This window comes from Myotis myotis, unplaced genomic scaffold, assembly GCF_014108235.1.
Source record: "Myotis myotis isolate mMyoMyo1 unplaced genomic scaffold, mMyoMyo1.p scaffold_m19_p_1, whole genome shotgun sequence".
Taxonomy (NCBI): Eukaryota; Metazoa; Chordata; class Mammalia; order Chiroptera; family Vespertilionidae; genus Myotis; species Myotis myotis.
This window is the reverse complement of record NW_023416313.1, coordinates 88,137,295-88,157,812: the sequence shown is the minus strand read 5'-3', so window position 1 is coordinate 88,157,812 and position 20,518 is coordinate 88,137,295. Positions and strand designations below refer to the sequence as shown.

Genomic DNA, 20,518 nt, shown 5'->3' with positions numbered 1-20,518 from the left:
CTGAAATAGTTCAGACTTTTTTTTCTTTTGTTAACTTTTAATATTTAAGGAAATTAGCTGCTGTTGATCTCTGTAGGGGCAAGTTGTTTGTTTTTAAAAATCTATATTACTGTAAGAAAATAGGGGTGACATTTGCAACCAAATAGTGTTATTTTGTGAAATGTTTAAAATACAAGTTCTAATATCCATAATGTTGACCATTTGATGTAGTGGAGAATTTAAATTTAAGTTTTAATTTCTAAGAAAGTAAAGAATTTGAATTTTTTTCATACTTGTAAACTGTGATGAGCTATTTTGTACAATATAAGCAGTTAATGTGAACTTAGGGTATCATTTATATTCTATTGTGTGACTTCCTAGATACCAGCCTCATTAACTAATAGGTTTTTTTCAATATTTTGGGGGAAGGGGATACCTTTTCAGTTCAACACGGACCCCTTACCTTTCCTGAGAAGAAGTTTGAAATTAGAAAGCATAACTTGAGCTTCCCCATCAAAATTGGTGTATTTTAATAGTGTCAATGGATAAGGAATTTGGTGATTAATTATAAAAGAATAATAGCTAATATTTACTTAGGAACTTACTATTCTAAATAGGCGTTATTCTGTTTTCACAACACACTATGTGGTAAGTGTTGTAATTATTGTCCCCATTTTATAAACGAGGAAACTAAGGCACAGAAAAGTTTTAAATTGTTTTTAAATATCAAAACCAGAATTTACTAACCCTGGTTAATCAACTCCAGACTCTAGACTCTTATCCATTACTTTATAATTATTGGTGCATAAATATTCTACTTGCTAAGTCAATATGTAAAATCTAGATTCCTATTTCTCTTGCCTGAAAACATACATAAAATCTTATGCTTTTCAAAAATTCCTCACGTGAGGATATGCTTTTATTGATTTTAGAGAGAGATCAGTGTGAGAGTGAAACATTGATTGGTTGCTTCCCAGAGGTTCCCCAACTGGGGATCAAACCTGAAGTATGTGAATCGAACCCACAACCCTGTGGAGGGGACGACGATGCTCCAACCAACAGCCACACCAGCCAGAACTATGCTTTATTTATTTATATGTTTGGATAGATTCTAGTTATTCTTTTTTGCCAGTTCAGCTCACAGAGGTGATCTTATTTCTTGATTTTAATTTATACATAGATGGCTATTAAAATAGATGTATTCATTTGGGAGAGAGAGAATGGTGTCAAGAAGAATGGGGTTCATGTATCAAGACTAAAGTTCTTTTTTTTTTTAAGACTAAAGTTCTTAATAGTACTCTCATTACAGTTATTACTGATAGTCATTTATGTATATCCATTCATTTTTTGAACTAAATTTTGAGTACTGTTCATTTAACATTGGAGATGTTATGTCAGGTAATCATAATAAAAGGCCAAGAGGTGTCACAACCAAAACGACCAAACGACCGGTCACCATTAAGTGCAAGGCACACCTCTTGGTCCCTCCCCTGCGGCCCACAGGCTCGGATCTCAGCAAGGCTGGTGGCTGGCGGGTGGGTGCAGCGCGGTGTGCCCAGGTGGGCAGGGCTGCAGGTGGGGTGGGTGGGCGGGGCTTTATGGATTCGGGCGCTGGGCCTCTAGTAAACGCTATAAAGTAAAAGGGGCTAGTGAGCGATTGCAGTGCTTTTTCATTTTAGGTTGTCAGGAGAGGCTGCTCTGAGTTAATATTACAATGAACTGAAGGAGCAAACCATGTGAATATCTTGAAGAAGAGCATTCTAGGTAGAGGGAACAGCAGATACAAAAATGTTCATGTCTGAGCGTTGTTCCTGGCATCTTCCAAGAACAGTAAGGAGAACTAGCTGGACAGGAGTGAACAAGAAGGCCGAGGGGTAGGAGATGAGGTCAGAAAAGAAGGATAACTAGGGTCACATTAGGCCCTATAAAGGCCATGTTAGGAACTTGGAGTTTACTGGGGGTGGTTGTGAGCAGGGGACGTGATCTGATTTATGTTTTTGAAGGATCACCCTGATTATTGTTGGAGCACTTACTGTTTTATGGAGAGTGGAGGAAATAGTTAATAGGCTTTTGTAGAGCTGATGATGACTTAGATTACGGTGATAATAGTAGAGGTGCTGAGAAGTTGAATTTAGCATGTATTTCAAAGATAGAAATAGTAGGTTATGAGAGGGAATAAAGGAGTTGAGTTATGAGCCTGAACATCTGGGGGAAGGGTGTTCCATCTTACCAAGAAGAGGACTAGACTACTAAGAGAAGAGGTTTAGAAAAATGTCCAAGGTGAGATGTCAGGATACAGGAATCTGAAGTTCAGGGGAAAGGATATAGGTGAGAAATACAGGCATCATAGATGATATTTAAACCTCTGGCACTGGAGATCACCTATAACAGCCCTGCTATATTGTGAGTTGTTGGCCCATTAGTGGGTCTTGAAATCAATTCAGTGAGTACTAACCAGAACTAAAAAACAAGAAGAAACACAGAGTAAAAATTATTAGCTATCTCCCACATAGGAGATTTCTTCATCATTATTTTATTTCACTTTAATTCAGTGTATAATGAGTTGCATTATAAAATGTATTTCTCATTGTGTGGCCTGACCAAATGTTTGAAAGCCAGTGCTCAAAGGAGTGAATGTAGTTTGAGAATAGGGCAAAGCATTAAGCCAAGGGTCCCTCAGAGGTCCAAGGAGTATCCAATGAAGAATCAGGAAGAAACTATCAAACTATCAAACTATCCAGTGCTAAGAATAATAAAATACACCTGCCTTTAGAATAGAGGGTTTTTTCAATGATTGCTTAAAATAACATAATTTCTAATGATTTTTACTTTGGTAACGTTGCGTATATTACATTCTGTTCAGTCAGCTCTGACTCCTGGTGACTGAATGAGTGATGTCCACAGTGTCTTGTTCTCAACAGCCCTGCTCAACTCCTGGAGGGAGATTCATGCCTATGGCTTCTTTTATGGAATTAACCCACCTCATATTTGGTCTTCCTCTTTTCCTACTGCCCTCTATTCTTCCCACCATTAGTGTCTTTTCTAAAGAATCCGGCCTATGATTATGCCCAAAGTAGGATGGCTTCAGTTTTATTCTTGCCGCCAGTGATGTTTCAGCCGTAATTTGTTCTAGGACCCACTTGTTCATCTTCCCAGCAGTCCAGGATATCTGTATAGAGCTCTCCTCCAACAGCATGTTTCTTTCCTATCAGCCTTCTTCACTGTCCAACTTTTACATCTGTACATAGTAATAGGGAATATGAGGGTGTGGATGACCTTAGCCTTGGTCTCTAATGACTCAACTTTGCTCTTGGTGATCTGTCCTAATTCTTCTATTGCTGCCTTCCAAGTCTCAGCATTCTCTTGATTTCTTGGCTGCAGTCATTTGAATTATTGATTGAACCAAGGTAAGCAAAATCTTTAATAATTTCAGTTTTCATTGTCTGTTAAAATTATTTATTCTGTAGTCATGATTTTTGTCTGAATGTTTAAATGCAGTCCTACTTTGACTCTTCTTTCACTTTCATCAGAAGCTGTTTCAAATCATTACTGCTTTCTGTCTTCTGAAATGATGGTGTCATTTACACATCTTAAGTTATAGATATTTCTTCCACCAATTTTCACTCCTTTGAGTCTAGCCCATTTTTTCATATATGTTCTGTGTTGAGATTAAACAGGGAGATGAAATGCACCCTGGTCTGACACTGTTGCGTATAGGAAACTGAAATGGTTGCTGCAATAAAATTTCAATATGCTTCAATTTTTGAAATTTGGAGTTTATAAAACAGTGCTATTTACATTAGAAAAATACCAATTCCTGAATGTTTTCAAATAAGATTCCATTATAGGTTCAATTAAATCTTTTGGATTGATATATGGTTCTCATTCATGTAATGAAAGTAAAGTGTACTTTCAAGGATTGTAAAAATTAGAAGTAATACCTGAAATTCTCTGTGCTTAATACATAGTGGGTGGAAAATAAAATGTAGATACTATTATTTAGAATTGTATTCTATGTTTATTCATTTATCTATTAAGCTCCTATTAAATTCCAGGCATAGTAATATTTTCTTACTTGAAAACAAATCAACTATTCAATATTTTGTTGCAGTTATATACTTTTTGTTTTTATTATATAATATACTAGAGGTCCAGTGCACGAAATTTGTGCACGGGTAAGGTCTCTAGGCCTGGCCAGCGATCAGGGCTGATCTGTGGGGCAACTGGCGGGGTGATTGGGGGGCCCTGCTGGCACCTGCCTTGGCCAGCCTGGCACTGCCCACTCGCTGGCCCTGCTTCCCGCCACTGGTTGCCTCCCTCTGCGGGGTGACCGGCGGGGCAATGGGGGGACCCCTGCTCACACCTGTCTTGGCTTTCCTGTGGGCTGGGGTCAGCTCCTGCATTGAGCATCTGCCCCCTGGTGGTCAGTGTGTGTCATAATGACCGGTTGGTCAATTTGCGTATTAGGCTTTTATTATATAGGATAACTTATCTATTATGTAATATTTAGTTGCTATAGATCCAGACTTGATTTTTAAGCATAAAACTTTAAGACATTTTTTTTTGCTTCTAGAGAAATGTGCTTATTTTCAATATGTTTCTCTCTCTCTCTCCCTCCCTCTCTCTCTTGTTTATGTTAGATAAGAAAACACATATAAAACTCATTTCCCTTTTCATATGTGAAATGTTTCAATTTAACAACACTAAGATATATTAATTAGAATGAGAATGCAAAAAAGTCTAAATGCCTACAATATTAAAATTATGACTACTTTGTTTGAACTATCTTTGAAGATTTCCAAGTAATGAAACCAAGGCTTAAGCATTTTTTTAACTTCTTTATTCCCCCTGCAACATTCCCAAGTGAACTGGCATGTCCAGAGAAGAGATGCACACTCCATCGCTCTGTTCAGCTCCTAAAGTTCATGGTTTTGTGTGCGGCTTTCTCACTTCATTTCAGGAATGTAATATGGAGTAACAAGGGCTGGGTCCCGGAAGCTCTGGGGACCCAGGAGACGATTCTACAGAACCTACTTACCTCTTTATAGCTCATGACACAAAATTAATGAACAAAGGAATTTTCTAGATAGACATGGAGAAGGAAAAGAAGAGTTTCTTTGCCTATGGTATTTGCAAACTTCAAGCATGTTGAAAAATTAAAGGCACAGTATAAGCCCAAAACATAAAATTTGTACAAGTTTGTTACTACTTAGTATTTATTTTAGGAATTACACTAGTACTTTAGGAGGAGAAATTGCCCAAGGAGAGTAATTTTTTTAACTCCAAGATCATTAAGTAACATTTTAATCCCCTAGGAAGAAACATCAACATCTGTATTGGGAAAAATAAATTTTGTTAAGACTCAATAGTACTTTGCATTTTCTCTCAGGCATCATTAATTTTTAGGTATCTCCATGGGTAGATTATTACTATTCTATCTCATTGACATTTAGCATTTATAAGTGCTTATGGAGAGAATAGTTTACATAACAGGTAAAAGTCTGTTCTCAAGGTTCTTTTGTGCCTTAGAATTGGCAAATATACATGAACCTTAATTTTTAAAAATATTTCTACATTTTCTAAATCAAAAACTATAGCATAGCACAACATTGCTTTCCAGATTTTGTTTAAGTGTTAGGACTGGTCTCATAATACTGTTTCCTCGATTGCTGGGCAAATGAAATCCATCATGTTTTATTTCAAATCTGGTTCTTGAAGCACTTAGGGACCTTTTTTAAAAAATATATTTTTATTGTTGATAGTATTACAGATATCACCTCCCATTTTCTCTGCCTATACCCCCCTCCTCAGTCCCCATCCCCCCCCCTATGCACTTAGGGATCTTTATAGTAACCCACTGTCAGAAGAAGTTAAGAGGATTGGCAAATTAGTCAGCACTAGATTTGCAGGGACAAATTCCTCAGAGACTGTCCATTTCCAAAAGAAAATGGTTTCTTTTGCCTGTGGGCTTTAATACTCTTTTTTATATAAATCAGCTCTAGGTTTAAAAAGTAATTAAGCTCAGGGAAAAATGGTTTCCATGGGCTAAAAAGTAGTTGCTTTTAAATTGCATGAAATAATTTTTCTAGTCTAAATAACCTTTTAAAGAAGTAGCAAAACATGGTTCATATGTGTTATGTTTTAATAAAAAAATATAAAACAGTATTAGAGATTATTTGCATTATTAAGTGGTTTTCTGAAACAGTATCTTAGTAACTATATACATTTGTTATAATGGGTTATTATTTCTTTATTTAAAAAGTTGAGAACCAAAGGCTTAAAGAGTATTTATTCTGCTTTTGATTTTAAAAAACGGAATTTAGAACATTAAAGGAAATTTAGTATGTTGAAGGTTTCTTAAAATTTAGGGTATGCTAATATTTCCAATACACTCAACAGAAGTGCATGTGTACTTTTTAAGGGCTTTTAAAATAAATTTTCCTCTAATACCATCTTCCTATTACTACATGCTTCCATGGTGAATGCTTTCAAAGAGTGCCATCTAGTGTTAATTTTTAAATTGTGATTTATGGACAAGAGCATGGGGAATTTTAGACCCAGGAAATGTGTAAATCAAACAAAAAGTTACAATTGACAAAAGTCTTAGGACTATGACTTGAAAATACCATCAATAATTAGACCTCAAAATTGTGTATGTTTGCATCTTTAAAATAACGAGTGTGTAGATTCATCCATGCATTCATTCAATAAATATTTCTTGATTCCATATATAATATATATAAAGTTGGGCCCTGTTTTAGGCATAGGAGTGAACAAAACAAAATTTCTAATCATGGAACATTTTAGTTTGGACAGACAAAATAAATATAAGGTGTCCCCCAAAATGTTTAAACACACTGAATAATTCTAAAGGCAGTGTTTATTAAAATACATTTCATTTTCAAAATTGAGCTATTAGCTATTATAGTGTGTATACATTTTTGGGGGACACTTTAGATAGCATGTTGCAACAGTGATGAGATCTATGAAGAAAAGCATAGGATAGAAGGCTTTATTTTTTTCAGGGAGGGTGGGTGTTGGGGTTCCAGATTTAAATATACTGGTAGTAGCCAGGGAAGATCTCAGAAGTTCATATTTGAGTAAATGTCTGAAGGAGATGAGGGAGTGTTCCAGGCACTGGAATCATCAAGTGTAAAGGCCTTGAGGTGGGAATGTACCTAATATCTAACAAGGCACTTTGGCTGAAGCAGTGAGCAATGGGGAGAGTTGCTATGAACTCAGAGACAAAAAAAGAGGATTAGATCAAAGAGATCTTTGTACACCATTCTAGAAACTTTGCCTTTTCTCTGAGTAAGATAGGAAGATATTGGAGGGTTTGAGCCGAGTAGTGACATAATCTTACTTTATTTTTGACAGGATCACTTTGGCTGCTATGTTGAGAAGAGACTAGAGGGGGGTAGGATGGGAAGCAATGTTAGGAAGCAAATGCTATAATTAAGAAGAGGGGTGATGGATTAGTTGGGAATTTCATATTTTCCATTCTATTCATGTCTTGTCCTCACCTGTAGTGAAACCTCAAAATACTTGATGGGGAAGGCTCTATCGCAAAACACCTGAGTATGCTCATTTTATTTATTTATTTGCTTGTTTATCCTCACCAGAGGATGCTTTTTCCATTGCTTTTTCTTTTCTTTTCTTTTTTTTTTTAAATACATTTTATTGATTTTTTACAGAGAGGAAGGGAGAGAGACAGAGAGTCAGAAACATCGATGAGAGAGAAACATCGATCAGCCGCCTCCTGCACACTCCCTGCTGGGGATGTGCCCGCAACCCAGGTACATGCCCTTGACCGGAATCGAACCTGGGACCCTTCAGTCCGCAGGCCGATGCTCTATCCACTGAGCCAAACCGGTTTCGGCCCATTGCTTTTTCTTGAGAGAGTGGAAGTGAGGGGAAGAGACAGAGAGAAAGAAACAGGGATGTGAAAGAGACACATTGATTGGTTGCCTCCCACACAGGCTCTGGCAGGGGCCAGAATGAGCCTGCAACTAAGGCATGTGCCCCGGACCAACCAGGAATCGGGAATTGGAATCGAACCTGGGACCCTTTAGTTCACCGGCCGATGCTCTAACCACTTAGCACCAGCCAAGCCGAGTTTGCTCATTTTAAAGGAGCTAGGTATAAAATCATCCCAAAGATTAGTTAATTGCACAGGTGGAAATCTTTGTTTTGGAAGCCATTTATTCAATCCAGGAACAAATTCATGTAGAATCTTATCTATCACAAATCCTTGCTGATTTTTAGAACATGCTTTAAAAATTTCATCTATTAGCTTCTAAATTATTATATTCTAAGGCCTATAACCACTTCCATTTATGCTTCAGGTGAACCAATGAAAGAAGAAAATGAAAGGCATTAAGAAAAGTCTTACAGAAGAATATCTGTACCTGGACTTTTCTCACCAAATAGAAGGATGCATTTTTCCACTTCATACATCTGTAACTTTATTTTTGTTATCATACTGTGACTGCAAAATCTTTAAAGTTTACTTAGTACTCACAAGAGAAAGTACAGATGTTTCACTACTTAAAAATGTACTGTCACAGGATGTCAAAGTACAGATTATTTCAAAGCAAGAGCTTCCACCGATAGTCCAGAACTGCTGCTTACCTGCAGTAGTAGAAAGACCAGACAATTTCTGTAGAGCAGGACTTGCTGTTGTGCTGAGACACATAATCCAGAAATCATATGAAGCAGACCCCTCGAAGAAGGAAGTTTTGGAACTTCTGGGTTTTAAAAAGACTTGCTTGAAAGCCTGTGCTGAGGTAAGTATAATGTCTCTCTTCTGTTATTAAAGCCATATAGTAATTACACATTCACTTAGACATTTAACTTTATACTGGGAACTAGAACTTCATTTCCTTAAAAAAACCTACACTAACCAAAGAAATAAAGTAGCCCATCACGTATGCCAATAATTCAGTGCAGTATTGAAAAAATATGAATTTAAGATTTAATGAATGAGGCTTGGAGATAATATTTTAGAGCATTACTTCTTTTTTCTTAATCTTTTAATTACATTGAGGATTTTTAAAGGGAACTTTTACATATGAACAGGAGTTTAAGTAGCAATGCTTTGGGAACCCACCTTTTTTTGGGTGGTGGTATACTTTAAAAGCTTTGGGAAGTAAGGATTTATTTAGTAAGAGGATCCAGGTGGAGAGCATATATTCCAGATACATGAATGCTAAACCTCCAATGTTTGATGTTATCACTTCTGAAGTACTATAAATATGTCTTCATATAGCATAATAGCCTAGCCCAGGAATGGTTCACATCAAGACAAATTCGCTAAACCAGCTTTATTTCCCAATAAAAAGTTATTTTCCTTCAAGCTATGTTGAAAATAAAGAATTATTTCATTTCTTGTTTTGCTTTGTAGGTTAGTCAGTGGACCAGGCTATGTGAACTCACCATCCCTTTAGCTATTGAGAATTTTCTCAAAGAATCCTCTGACCGGCGCCCAAGCATCCCTGCAGAAATACTGCAGCTGGAGAAGAAGCTTAGTGAGCCTGTTAGAGTGCACAACGATGACAAGCTCCGTCGGCAGAAGCTGAAGCAACAGAAGGCTGCCAGAGTGGGGCCTTCCGGTGTCAAGGAAAAAACGAAGAGCAAGGCCCAGAGACAGGAAACATCTGATGAGTTGGACCCTTCGTCCAAGAGCCTGGAACTGAAAGTGGCATTCTCAAAGCTCACAGTACAGGAAGAACCAGCTGCCACCCCCAGGGAACCGGCTCACATAAGAAAAGCAAAGGCCTCTGACCTTCCCCCTCTGGAGCATGTGTTTGCGGAAGGCCTTTACTTCACTTTGACAGACATCGTGCTCTTGCCCTGTGTCCATCATTTTTTGGTAAGATTGATCTGGAGTGGGTACATTACTGTGAGTTTCAGTGTATAAAATTGCTTAAGTTTGAATCCCAATTCCACTTCTTATTATCGTTATGCTCCTGGGAAAATTATTAATATCTGTCTCCATTTTCTTATCTGTAAAATAGGGCTAATATAATAATAGTACCTATCTAATAGGACGAGTGTGAGGAATAAATGATAACTTGTGTAAATTGTGGACAACAGTGTAAGCTCTCAATAAGTATAATTATGACTTTAAATTTTGAGTTGTTAAAATGTTATCAATTAATTGTTATGATAAGTAATTTCAAATTGCTATTGTGATTCTCTTCTAATACTAGAGGTTCCACTGTTCAAGCACTTAAAATTCTTGTCAGCTAGCCTGGCCTGCGTTGCTTAGTGGTTGAGTGTCAACCTATGAACCAGGAGGTCGAGGTTCAATTCCCAGTCAGGGCACGTGCCTGGGTTGCGGGCTCTATCTCTAGTGTGGGGCCTGCAGGAGGCAGCCAATCAATGATTCTCTCTCATCATTGATGTTTCTATCGCTCTCCCTCTCCCTTCCTCTCTGAAATCAATAAAAATTTACTTTAAAAAAATAAATTAAAAAAATAATAAAAGTCGTGTCAGCTATATTTTATAATTAAGTTGTCACTTAAAACACTAATTTAATTATGTTGTTATTAAATCAAAAATATTTTATCCTCATCTATATGCCTCTCTGTTGACCATAAAATTACATGGAAAGTTTTCTTTCCTAATAGGGGCATGGAGATGTATACATTCCCCCATTCTCTATTCCCTCCCTGTATGGAGGAAAAAAGATCAAGGTGAAAATAACATCAGAGTGAACATGGGAAGCTGTATCTCTCTGCAGCTTTCCAGTTGGTTTTCAAGAGCTGCATTTTTCTTGCTTTGAAATATTTCACCTTTTCCCTACTAAGGAATCAGGTACCAGATTTCATTCTCATTGTATATTACCAACACTTCAGGTATCTCTACTGACATGTGAGAAAAGACTTCTAAGGAAAATCTATATATTTGGAGGCCAGAGCTTTACTAAGGTGGTATTAATCAATTGGCATTTTCTTAAAGAACATTTTTCTTCAAAATGAAAATAAAATTAGAAACCAAAATAACTTCTGAATTAAAGGATATTAAAAGTTTCAGGAATTGTTTAGGTGTTGATTAGTATTTTAAAGGTCATATATATTCATATTGTCCATTGAGCTGGGTAAGGAAAAAGATAATCTGTTTTTGTTCCTTGTCAATGTAAATTCTCTTATGACTGACTTCTCCCCTCCATTACCAACTTCAGTCATTAGAGCAATCACTTATTATATGTTATGAAATACTGTTGATGGTCTGCTTGAATAACTACAATTGCTTCTAATGTCATAAATAAGTTGAATCAAAGTGGCACATCCATGAATTCATTTGAGACATTTATTGAAAGCCTACTACTATAGGCACTAGGAATATCGTGATGAACAAGACAAATAAGGTCCAGCCCTCTTGGAGTTAATATTCTAGTAGGATAAGATAGAAATGAACACGTAAACAAAGAAATAATACATCCTATATAATAAAGAGGTAATATGCAAATGGTCATTACACCCTGAAGTGTAACAATCTATCAACAGGAGGGCGGGGCAGTGTAAGGATTGATCAGCAGGAGGGCAGGGCAGCAAGGTACCCTTCGAAGGAGAGCTACCAGCTGAACTAGGAGTGAGGTGGCCAGCGGAGGCAAGCAGCAGCGAGCTACTCAGGCAAGGATTCGTGCGCAGGACCACTAGTATTTAAATAATGTAATTGCTACAAAGAAAATAAAACAAGGTGATAGAGAAGATGAGTATTTGCTTTCAAACTCAACAAAACATAAAAAATTGGATTCACCTGCATGAAGGTAATTTTAGATCATTATCCAGACATCCATCTTCAGCTAGTTTGCATTTGATTTTAGCTTAATTTAAATACTATTTACCTGATTAGGGTCAATTGAGGTTGAAGTATTACTAATTGAGAGGTTTTTTCCTCCTCTTTAATCAGGCAGTACATCTACTGACTACCCCTGAGTCAATCTACCTAATACTACAAACTTGTTTTCATCTCAATTTTAAATAGGGGGAAACTTGTACACTCAGCCTTTTCTATTACATGTATCCTATGATTAAATTCTTCTCTTGCCATTTCTATGTAAACTAATTCTTAAAATATTTTCTTTTGTTTGCTTGTAATTTTCTTGGATCTGTACCTTTTCTTTCAGGAATTAATCTTTCTTTGCCAAAGCCTTGATGTTATTTTAGTTATATTTATTTTCCTCGTTTAAGTCATCTTGGATTATGAAGCAGTCATTTTAGTTCAGACAGTGGCTATGATGCTGAATCTATGTGCTTGCATTAACACACATTGAAGTGATGGAGTAGCAGTCCTAAAGATCACGATCAAGTTCATGATTAGGAAGCAAGGTCAAGTTACCATGTTTGGATCAGAAACAGAAAGCTGAATCTTAAGCCATGATATTTGGTTACAGAAATAGGCCAAGAATACAAAAGAGCAGTATTTTCTTACCCTGTTTATTACATTGTTCACCTAAGCATTTGTTCATTATGACATGTTTTGACAGAGTAGACATAACTAAAAATGATACGAAAGAAGTACAAAATGTTTTATATAAGTGATTGGAAAATAATGCAGAGGAGGAGATATTTTGGGTAGATGTAGCATTTTGCTTCTCTTTTTGTGCAAACAAATTTTGCTGCCCCTATTACAAAGCCACTAGAGTTTCATTTTATACTTTTGGTAGTACAATTTTCACTATTGTTTTAAGAATGAATTCTCTTGTTTTCTTGTCCTTAATTAACTCTGTGATATTTATGATGGCTTTGATCATATCAGCCAGGTAAATTTTTAAAAATACCTTTTTTTAGGAGCAAATTTAATTTTCATTTCATACATTTTTCATTAGCCACTTCCTTAAATACATCTTGTATTTAACGAATGTGGTGCAGTGCCCCCTCAACCGTCTGGATGTTGCAGAGCAGCCTGGCATGCTGATTAAATGGAATGGATGGTCTGCCACACAGAGTAAAACTCCTCAATTTCTTTTAAGCATGAATAATCTATAAATATAAAAGCCTAAGTGACCGAACAACCAAATGACTGTCTCACTGACACCAGGCGGCAGATGCTTAACGCAGGAGCTGCCCCCTGGTGGTCAGTGCACTCCCACAACAGGAGAAGCCGGACTCACAGCTGGGGCTCCTCCCTCGCTGCAGGGGATTGAGTCGAAACTGGCAGTTGGACATTCCCCGAGAGGTCCCGGATTGCCAGAGGGCACAGGCCAGGCTGAGGGACCCCACCAGTGCACAGATCCGTGCACCGGGCCTCTAGTTGTTACATAATCACAACTTATTTTCAAAAAGAAGAAAAGATACCATATACATCTAACAAGAATAAGTCCCTGCCAAGGAGAGTAAAAGAAAGGTGAGGAGATGAGAACATTTTTTACTTGATTAATTCATCACAGCTTAAGCTAAATTCTCTTAGCACGTAATTTATTTCCACTCAATTAAGAATTTTGGTGAGAATTACAAACTTTTTTGGCTTTCAGAGCACAATTTAGACAGTGTTTTCCAAACTTCCACAGTAAAATGTATTTTCCAAGATGATTGAGCATATAAATACAAATATACATCTTTATGTTATATATAAATATATTTATAAAATAATCCATGTTACTATATGCTGTGTACATTCATATTTTCTGTATTTTATTTTATCTTCTTTTTATTACTATTTCCCTACCTACTTTTCTTTGATAATTATCAGCTTATTCTCTATATCTATGGGTCTGTTTCTATTATATTTTGTTTATTCATTTATTAGTTTTTTTAGACTCCACATATAAGTGAGATAATATGGTATTTGCCTTCATCTCACTTATTTCACTTAGCATAATACCTCTAGGTCAGTGGTTGGCAAACTGCGGCTCGTGAGCCACATGCGGCTCTTTGGCCCCTTGAGTGTGGCTCTTCCACAAAATACCGACTTCTGCGCATGGGCCACGAAGTTTCAATCACACTGTATGTGCGCGCCCTCACGTGGTATTTTGTGGAAGAGCCACACTCAAGGGGCCAAAGAGCCTCATGTGGCTTGAGAGCCACAGTTTGCCAACCACTGCTCTAGGTCCATTCATGGTTTTGCAAATGGCAAGATTTAATTTTTTTAATGCTGCATTGTACCATCTTCTTTATCCATGCATCTATTCATCAACAATGGACACCTAAGTTGCTTCCATATCTTGGCTATTACTATTAATGCTACAATAAACATAGGGGTGCATAATCTTTTTGAGGTAGTGTTTTTGTTTTCTTCAGATAAATGCCCAGAGTGAAATTGCTGGGTCATATGGCAACTCTTTTTAATTTTTTGAGGGCTCTCTCTACAGTGTTCCATAGTGGTTGCACTAATTTACAGTTCCACCTACAGTGTACAAGGGTTCCCTTTTCTCCATATCCTCACCAGCATTTGTTATTTGTTGATTTTTAAAAATATATTTTATTGATTTTTTACAGAGAGGAAGGTAGAGGGATAGAGAGTTAGAAACATCGATGAGAGAGAAACATCGATCAGCTGCCTCCTGCACACCTCCCACCGAGGATGTGCCCGCAACTAAGATGCATGCCCTTGTCCGGAATCAAACCTGGGACCTTTCAGTCCGCAGGCCGATGCTCTATCCACTGAGCCAAACCGGTTAGGGCTATTTGTTGACTTTTTGATGATAGCCATTCTGATAAGTGAGAAATGATATACCAATTGTGGTTTTTATTACATTTCCCTGCTGATTAGTGATGCTGAATGTCTTTTCATGTATCTGTTTGCCTTCTGTATGTCTTCTTGAGAGAAATGTCTATTCAGGTATTCTGCCTGTTTTTTAATTGGATTGTCTGCTTGTTTTTGATGTTGTATGAGTTATTTATATATTCTGGATATTAGCCCTGTAACAGTGTATCATTTGTGAATGTTTTCTCCCATTCAGTAGGTTATCTTGTTTTCTTGATGGTTTCCTTCACTGTGCAAAAATTTTTTCAGTTTGATATAGTCTCATTTGTTTTGTTTCCATTGCTTGAGGAAATATATTAAAAAAGATTTTGGTAAGAGTGATGTCAAAGAATTTACCGCCTATGTTTTCTTCTAGAAGTTTTATAGTTTCAGGTTTAACATTTAAGTCTTTAACTCATTTTGAGTTTATTTTTTATGTGATGTAAGGTTTGCTAACACCACTTATTAAAGAGACTGTCTTTATTCAATTGCTATCCTTGTCTTCTTTATCCTACATTCATTGACTATATAAGTGAGGACTATATCTGGGATCTCTATTCCATTGATCTATATATCTGTTTTTTAGGCTAGTACCCTACTGTTTTGATTATTGTACCTTTGTAGTATATTTTGATATCAGGGAGCATAATATTTCCTACTTTGTTCTTTCTCTGGATTTGTTCGTGGTCTTTTGTGATTCCATATAAATGTTAGGTTTAGCTCTAATTTTGAGAAGTTTGTCAATGGTATTTAGTAGAGATTGCATTGAATCTATGTATTATTTTAGGTAATAATGATATACCCTTCCAGTTATTTCCAGTTATATTGTTCAATATCTTTCTTCAATGTCTTTTAGCTTTCAGAGTACAGGTCTTTCACCTCTTTGGTTAATTTCTTCTTCGGATCATTTGTTATTAGTGTATAAAAACGCAACAGATTTTTTTATATTGATTCTGTATCCTGCAACTTTACTGAAGTCATTTATTAGTTGCATAATAGTTTTTTGGTAGAATCTTTAGGGTTTTCTAAATGTAGTATCATGTTATCTACAAATAATGACAATTTTACCTCTTTTTTCCTATTTGGATGCCTTTTATTTCTTTGTCTTGTCTGATTGATGTGGCTAGAACTTCCAATAATCTATTGACTAAAAGTAGTGAAAGTGGGCATCCTTGTCTTGTTCCTGATATGTTAAAAATCTATGTTGATTTCACAAACTCCTAATGGATCATAAAAAGCAGTGTGAAAGATTGAAGCTAATAAATGATCCTTGATCATTTTTCATTCACTAAACAGCTCATATTTTTTGCAAGGCAGTGTTTTAAGTGTTGCAGTGTACAGAGTTAAACATAAAACCTGCCCTTATAGGAAATTATGTGTGCTTATTTCACCTTAAAGTCCACTTAAAGTAGAGTAAATATATATACACCTGTGAATTTTTTAAATTAACTTTCTGTGCTGCCTGGCTTCTACTTTGGTATTGATTATTGTTAGATATTGTAGAAATTTTCTGTAACTTGACCTTTTTTACTTATTTACATCTTCATAATCATAAGCCATAATCTATTTGAGATAATATAATTGTTTCTATTCAGTGCCTCACAAAGAAGCAAGAACAAACTAATTTTTTAAAGAAATTGAAATTTGGTGGTGGTGCTTAGGAGAAAGCATCTGAGCAATGTAAATAAGTAAAAGTCATTAAATGCTCTATCATAATTAACAGAAATAAACTACGAATAAAAGCAACTACCTGGATGAAGCTCAGTAAAATAATGCTAAGTAGAAAATAAAACACACATTTTATGATTTCATTTAGATGAAATTTCAGAAGAGGCAAAATTATACATATAGAAAGCACAATAGTGGTTACCTGCAACTGACCAAGAGAACAGAGATGAACTGTAAATGGTCACAAAGGAACTTTCTGATGTGATGTAAGTGTTCTAGTACTAGATTATACTGGTAGTTGCACAACTGTATAAACTTACTAAAACTCATTGTTTGAACTGTATACTTAATATGTGTAAATTTTATGGTACATAAAGCTACTTCAATATAGCTGTCATAAACAAAAAATATATAATGCTGTATTTTGTTCTTTTACTGCCTAGTTAATTATCTGCAAGAAACTTTCTGAAAAGCTGATAGAATTTCCACTGCTGGCCTCGTGGTACCAGAGGATTCAGGAAGTGCCAAGAGTGAAAACAGCCGCTTCTCAGTGTGGGATCCAGTTTTGCCATTTACCAGAGTTGCTGACCACGTCAAATGAACAGCATCCAAACGTAAATGAAGCCCCAGGTGCAGAGGAACAAAATGACCCTTCATTTATAGGAGGCCCAAGGCCCACGATGACCAAGTTAATGGTACTTAAATTGTTTTCATTAAAATTTTCTTTGAAAAATTGCATGTGATAATGTTACCCTATTTTGTAATCGTTTGTTGACATTATTTGTTATAAATCTTATTTGTAGCTATCCTATATCACTCTTGACCAGTTAATATTTCTAGTAGCCTTTTGCATTGAAGTGAGTTATAGTAAATTGAAGGATTTTTTTTTTTTTAAATTGAAGGATTTTAATATTATGTGTTTTTGGAGCCAAATAAGTCAGCATATGTGTTTTTAAACAGTATTTTTCTCAAAACTTTTTTTTTTTTATAGTCAAGACACCAAGATCATATCACACCTATCAAATTTATTGTTTTACCTGGTATTTTTTTGTTGCAAGGATTTGGTTTCAAGTTTTTTTTAAATTTTGAGATGATGATTTAAATTAAAGAAATATGAGGATGAATATCTCAACTTTCTAACATTTTTTAATTTAAGATTTTTAAATTCTTTGAAGTTTGTTTTTATCTTATTCTTTGATTACAGTGCTAGTTTATTTAATAACACATGATTTATAGTTTTTTCTCTTTGCAGCATAATTTGTTTCTAGTTCATAGTAATTGTAAAAGTTTTCACCAATAGGCTTTCTTTCTCTACCATTCAAGACAATCTACAATAATGTTTTGCTTGTAACTTAGACTATTTGAAGATTTATTTGAATAGAGAATTCATGAAGTAATTTGAGCTATTCATCTGAGTTGTACTGAAAAAATATTCTTATATTTTTTTACTTGGGTTAGGAATCATTTGTGTTCTATAGTTAACACACATTTGGGGATTTAAAAAAGCGTGAGAAGATTTTAGTAATAACACCAGTCCCTTATTTTTTCAGTTCAGCTTGTTAGCCTAGTGATGAAACAATGAAACAGGATTATAAAGTTGATTTTAGAAGCTTTCAAGGCATGTCCAAACTTTGATGTGCCTTGATCAAATGGTTAAGCTGTTCACCTTCTGAATGTTCTTAAGTAAATAATAATTAGTAGAGTAATCTACTTTGTATTAAAATACTAAGTTTTAGTATTTTTAAGATTTATCAACCAAAAATTTGGGCTTTTAATTCATACATGTGCAGTCTTGAAAGAAAGATTAGTAATTCTGATTTTTCTACCTATGCTTTTCCAGAAATAAAATGACATTAGACAAGACTTCTGCATTTTATACATTTAAAAATATTTTAAATATTTTTAAAAAACTAAAATATAAATTCAGAACAAGTTAATAAACAATTATAAAAATAAACTCTTTTGTAATGATATAAAAATATGAAGGGATATTGAATTTTTAATTTACTGGGGATTTGTTAGTTCAGGTCCTCCAAGAAGGGTTCAACTGAAAGGTAAGATTAGATATGCAAGAGGCCTAGTGAGGAAAAATCTGTGAGAGAAAGTGGGGAGGGAGCCCGGAGAGGCTGGCAGAGCCTTCCTTAATGATGCAGGTTTGACCGCTGTACATGAGATCAGAAAGGAAGGAAAGTTGGGTCTGAAAATTTACACTTAAGTGCAATTCTAAGAAAGTTTTGGCAAGCCAGTGGGGAATCCTTAAACCTGGACTATCTGTCAGATAGTTTCTCAGGAATGGATCTGCCCTAGTATCCCTACCACTTTTAGTCATTGACTTGGGAGCGAAGATTAGACTAGGGATCAGTGACTTGGATTCTAGTCTCTGTTTTGCAGCTAAGCTGACATTGTGACCTTCAGTAAGTCATTTTACTAAAAGATATAAATTCCTGCATTTATAAATTAGGAGAGTATAGTAGACATTCTGTATGATTCATTTTTTATTTTAAATCTTATGGTTGTAAAAAATTAACTGGGACATTACACTTATAATTTTATAAAGAATGTTCAAATCTGAAAATAATTTAAAATTTTCATTTTCATTTAGTTCAAACTTGATTGTAGATACAATAAGATTTCTTTTTTTCAACAGGGCATGGTTTTTGCTACTTACTAGTAGATTTCTCTATTGACACGTATTTCTGGAAGGCAGTAAATATTATATCAAATTAATCTGTTATGAAATTATATTGATTTTAATTATACAGTAACTTTTCATTTTTGTATAGTCATAGTATTTTGTGCCAATTACACAAGGACACATTAAATTGGTGCTAATGCAAGTATAAGACAGTAAAGTATTTCTTAAGAACACTCACATCTCACTTCCCCCCCCCCCCTTCCATATTCTTTGGCATACTCTTACCTCCACAATTTTCCAGAAGTTTGAAATGTACTTATTTATTTATTCAGTCCAAAAAATATATATGTGTCTACTAAATATCAGGCAGTGGTCTGAATATTGGATACATGAAGAACAAATTGACTGTTATATGGTGCTTACATTCTGGTGGTGGAAATAAATAAAGAAAAAACATATTAGGCAATAAGTGCTGTAAAAAAATAATGTGGGATAAGAGAGTGGAGGTGATCAGGGTAGGAGTCCTATTTAGGTAGGATGGTCAAAAAGACTTATCTGATTAGGTGAAGACATTGAGCTAATAACCTGGATGAATTGAAGATTTGGAGAAAGTGTTCTAGGCAGAGGATTCCACTCAAAAAAGACCCTGAGAAAATCTGTACAGGCAAAGTAGATTAGTGGTTGCTTAGGGCAGAAGCTGAGGGGGGAGGATGGAGAGTGTCTGCTAATGGGTATGGGGCTGCTTTATGAGGTGATGAAAATGTTCTCAAAATAGATGGTGATGATGGTTGCCCAACTGTGAATATTCTAAAAACCATTGAAGTGTGTGCTTTAAAAAGGTAAATTTTATGACATATAAATTATATGTCAATATAGCTATAGTCTTAAAATACTCCAAAATAATCAATGAAGGACAGCAAGAAGTCCAATATGGCTAGACTAGAATAAGGAAGATAGGAGAGAGGTAAAGTGATTACTCTCAACCTCTAGACCTATACAGCTATATCTCTACCCCAACCAAAAAAAATCTTTATGTTATTTCCTTTGAGATAAGAATTTAGCTAGTTTTCATAATGGAAAGTTATCTCATGAACTAATTGATATAAAAGGGTTCATGATAGATTCTTGGGGATTTTTCTTTTGAATAGGATATTACTGGGGGGGAAAAATACATGAATCATGGATATTCTGTGGGCTGTGGACCCAGAATTTGATTGGTAGGAGTCAGGGCATCCATGTATATGCCATGCCACACTGTCTCTCTCTCTCTCTTTTTTTTTTTAAATATGTTTTATTGATTTTTTACAGAGAGGAGGGGAGAGGGATAGAGCGTTGGAAACATCAATGAAAGAGAAACATTAATCAGCTGCCTCCTGTACATTCCTTACTGGGGATGTGCCCGCAACTGAGGTACATGCTCTCGACCGGAATCGAATCTGGGACCCTTCAGTCCGCAGGCCGACACTATCCACTGAGCCAAACCGGTTAGGGCCATGCCACTGTCTCTTGATCAAATAAAGACACATACATCTTTTAACATGGGAA

The 20,518-nt window shown here is 35.7% G+C and overlaps 1 protein-coding gene across 1 annotated transcript in view; it reads left to right on the top strand.

Moving 5' to 3' along the window:
• GSTCD (glutathione S-transferase C-terminal domain containing) overlaps positions 1-20,518 on the top strand; it is a 141,436-nt gene that overhangs the window by 2,050 nt on the left and 118,868 nt on the right. Inside the window, exons 2-4 of the mRNA XM_036344123.1 lie at positions 8,325-8,765; positions 9,383-9,850; positions 16,782-17,033. Of these exons, the coding sequence (XP_036200016.1) occupies positions 8,346-8,765; positions 9,383-9,850; positions 16,782-17,033 (1,140 nt within the window). The 5' untranslated portion in view covers positions 8,325-8,345. The remainder of the gene's footprint in view (positions 1-8,324; positions 8,766-9,382; positions 9,851-16,781; positions 17,034-20,518) is intronic.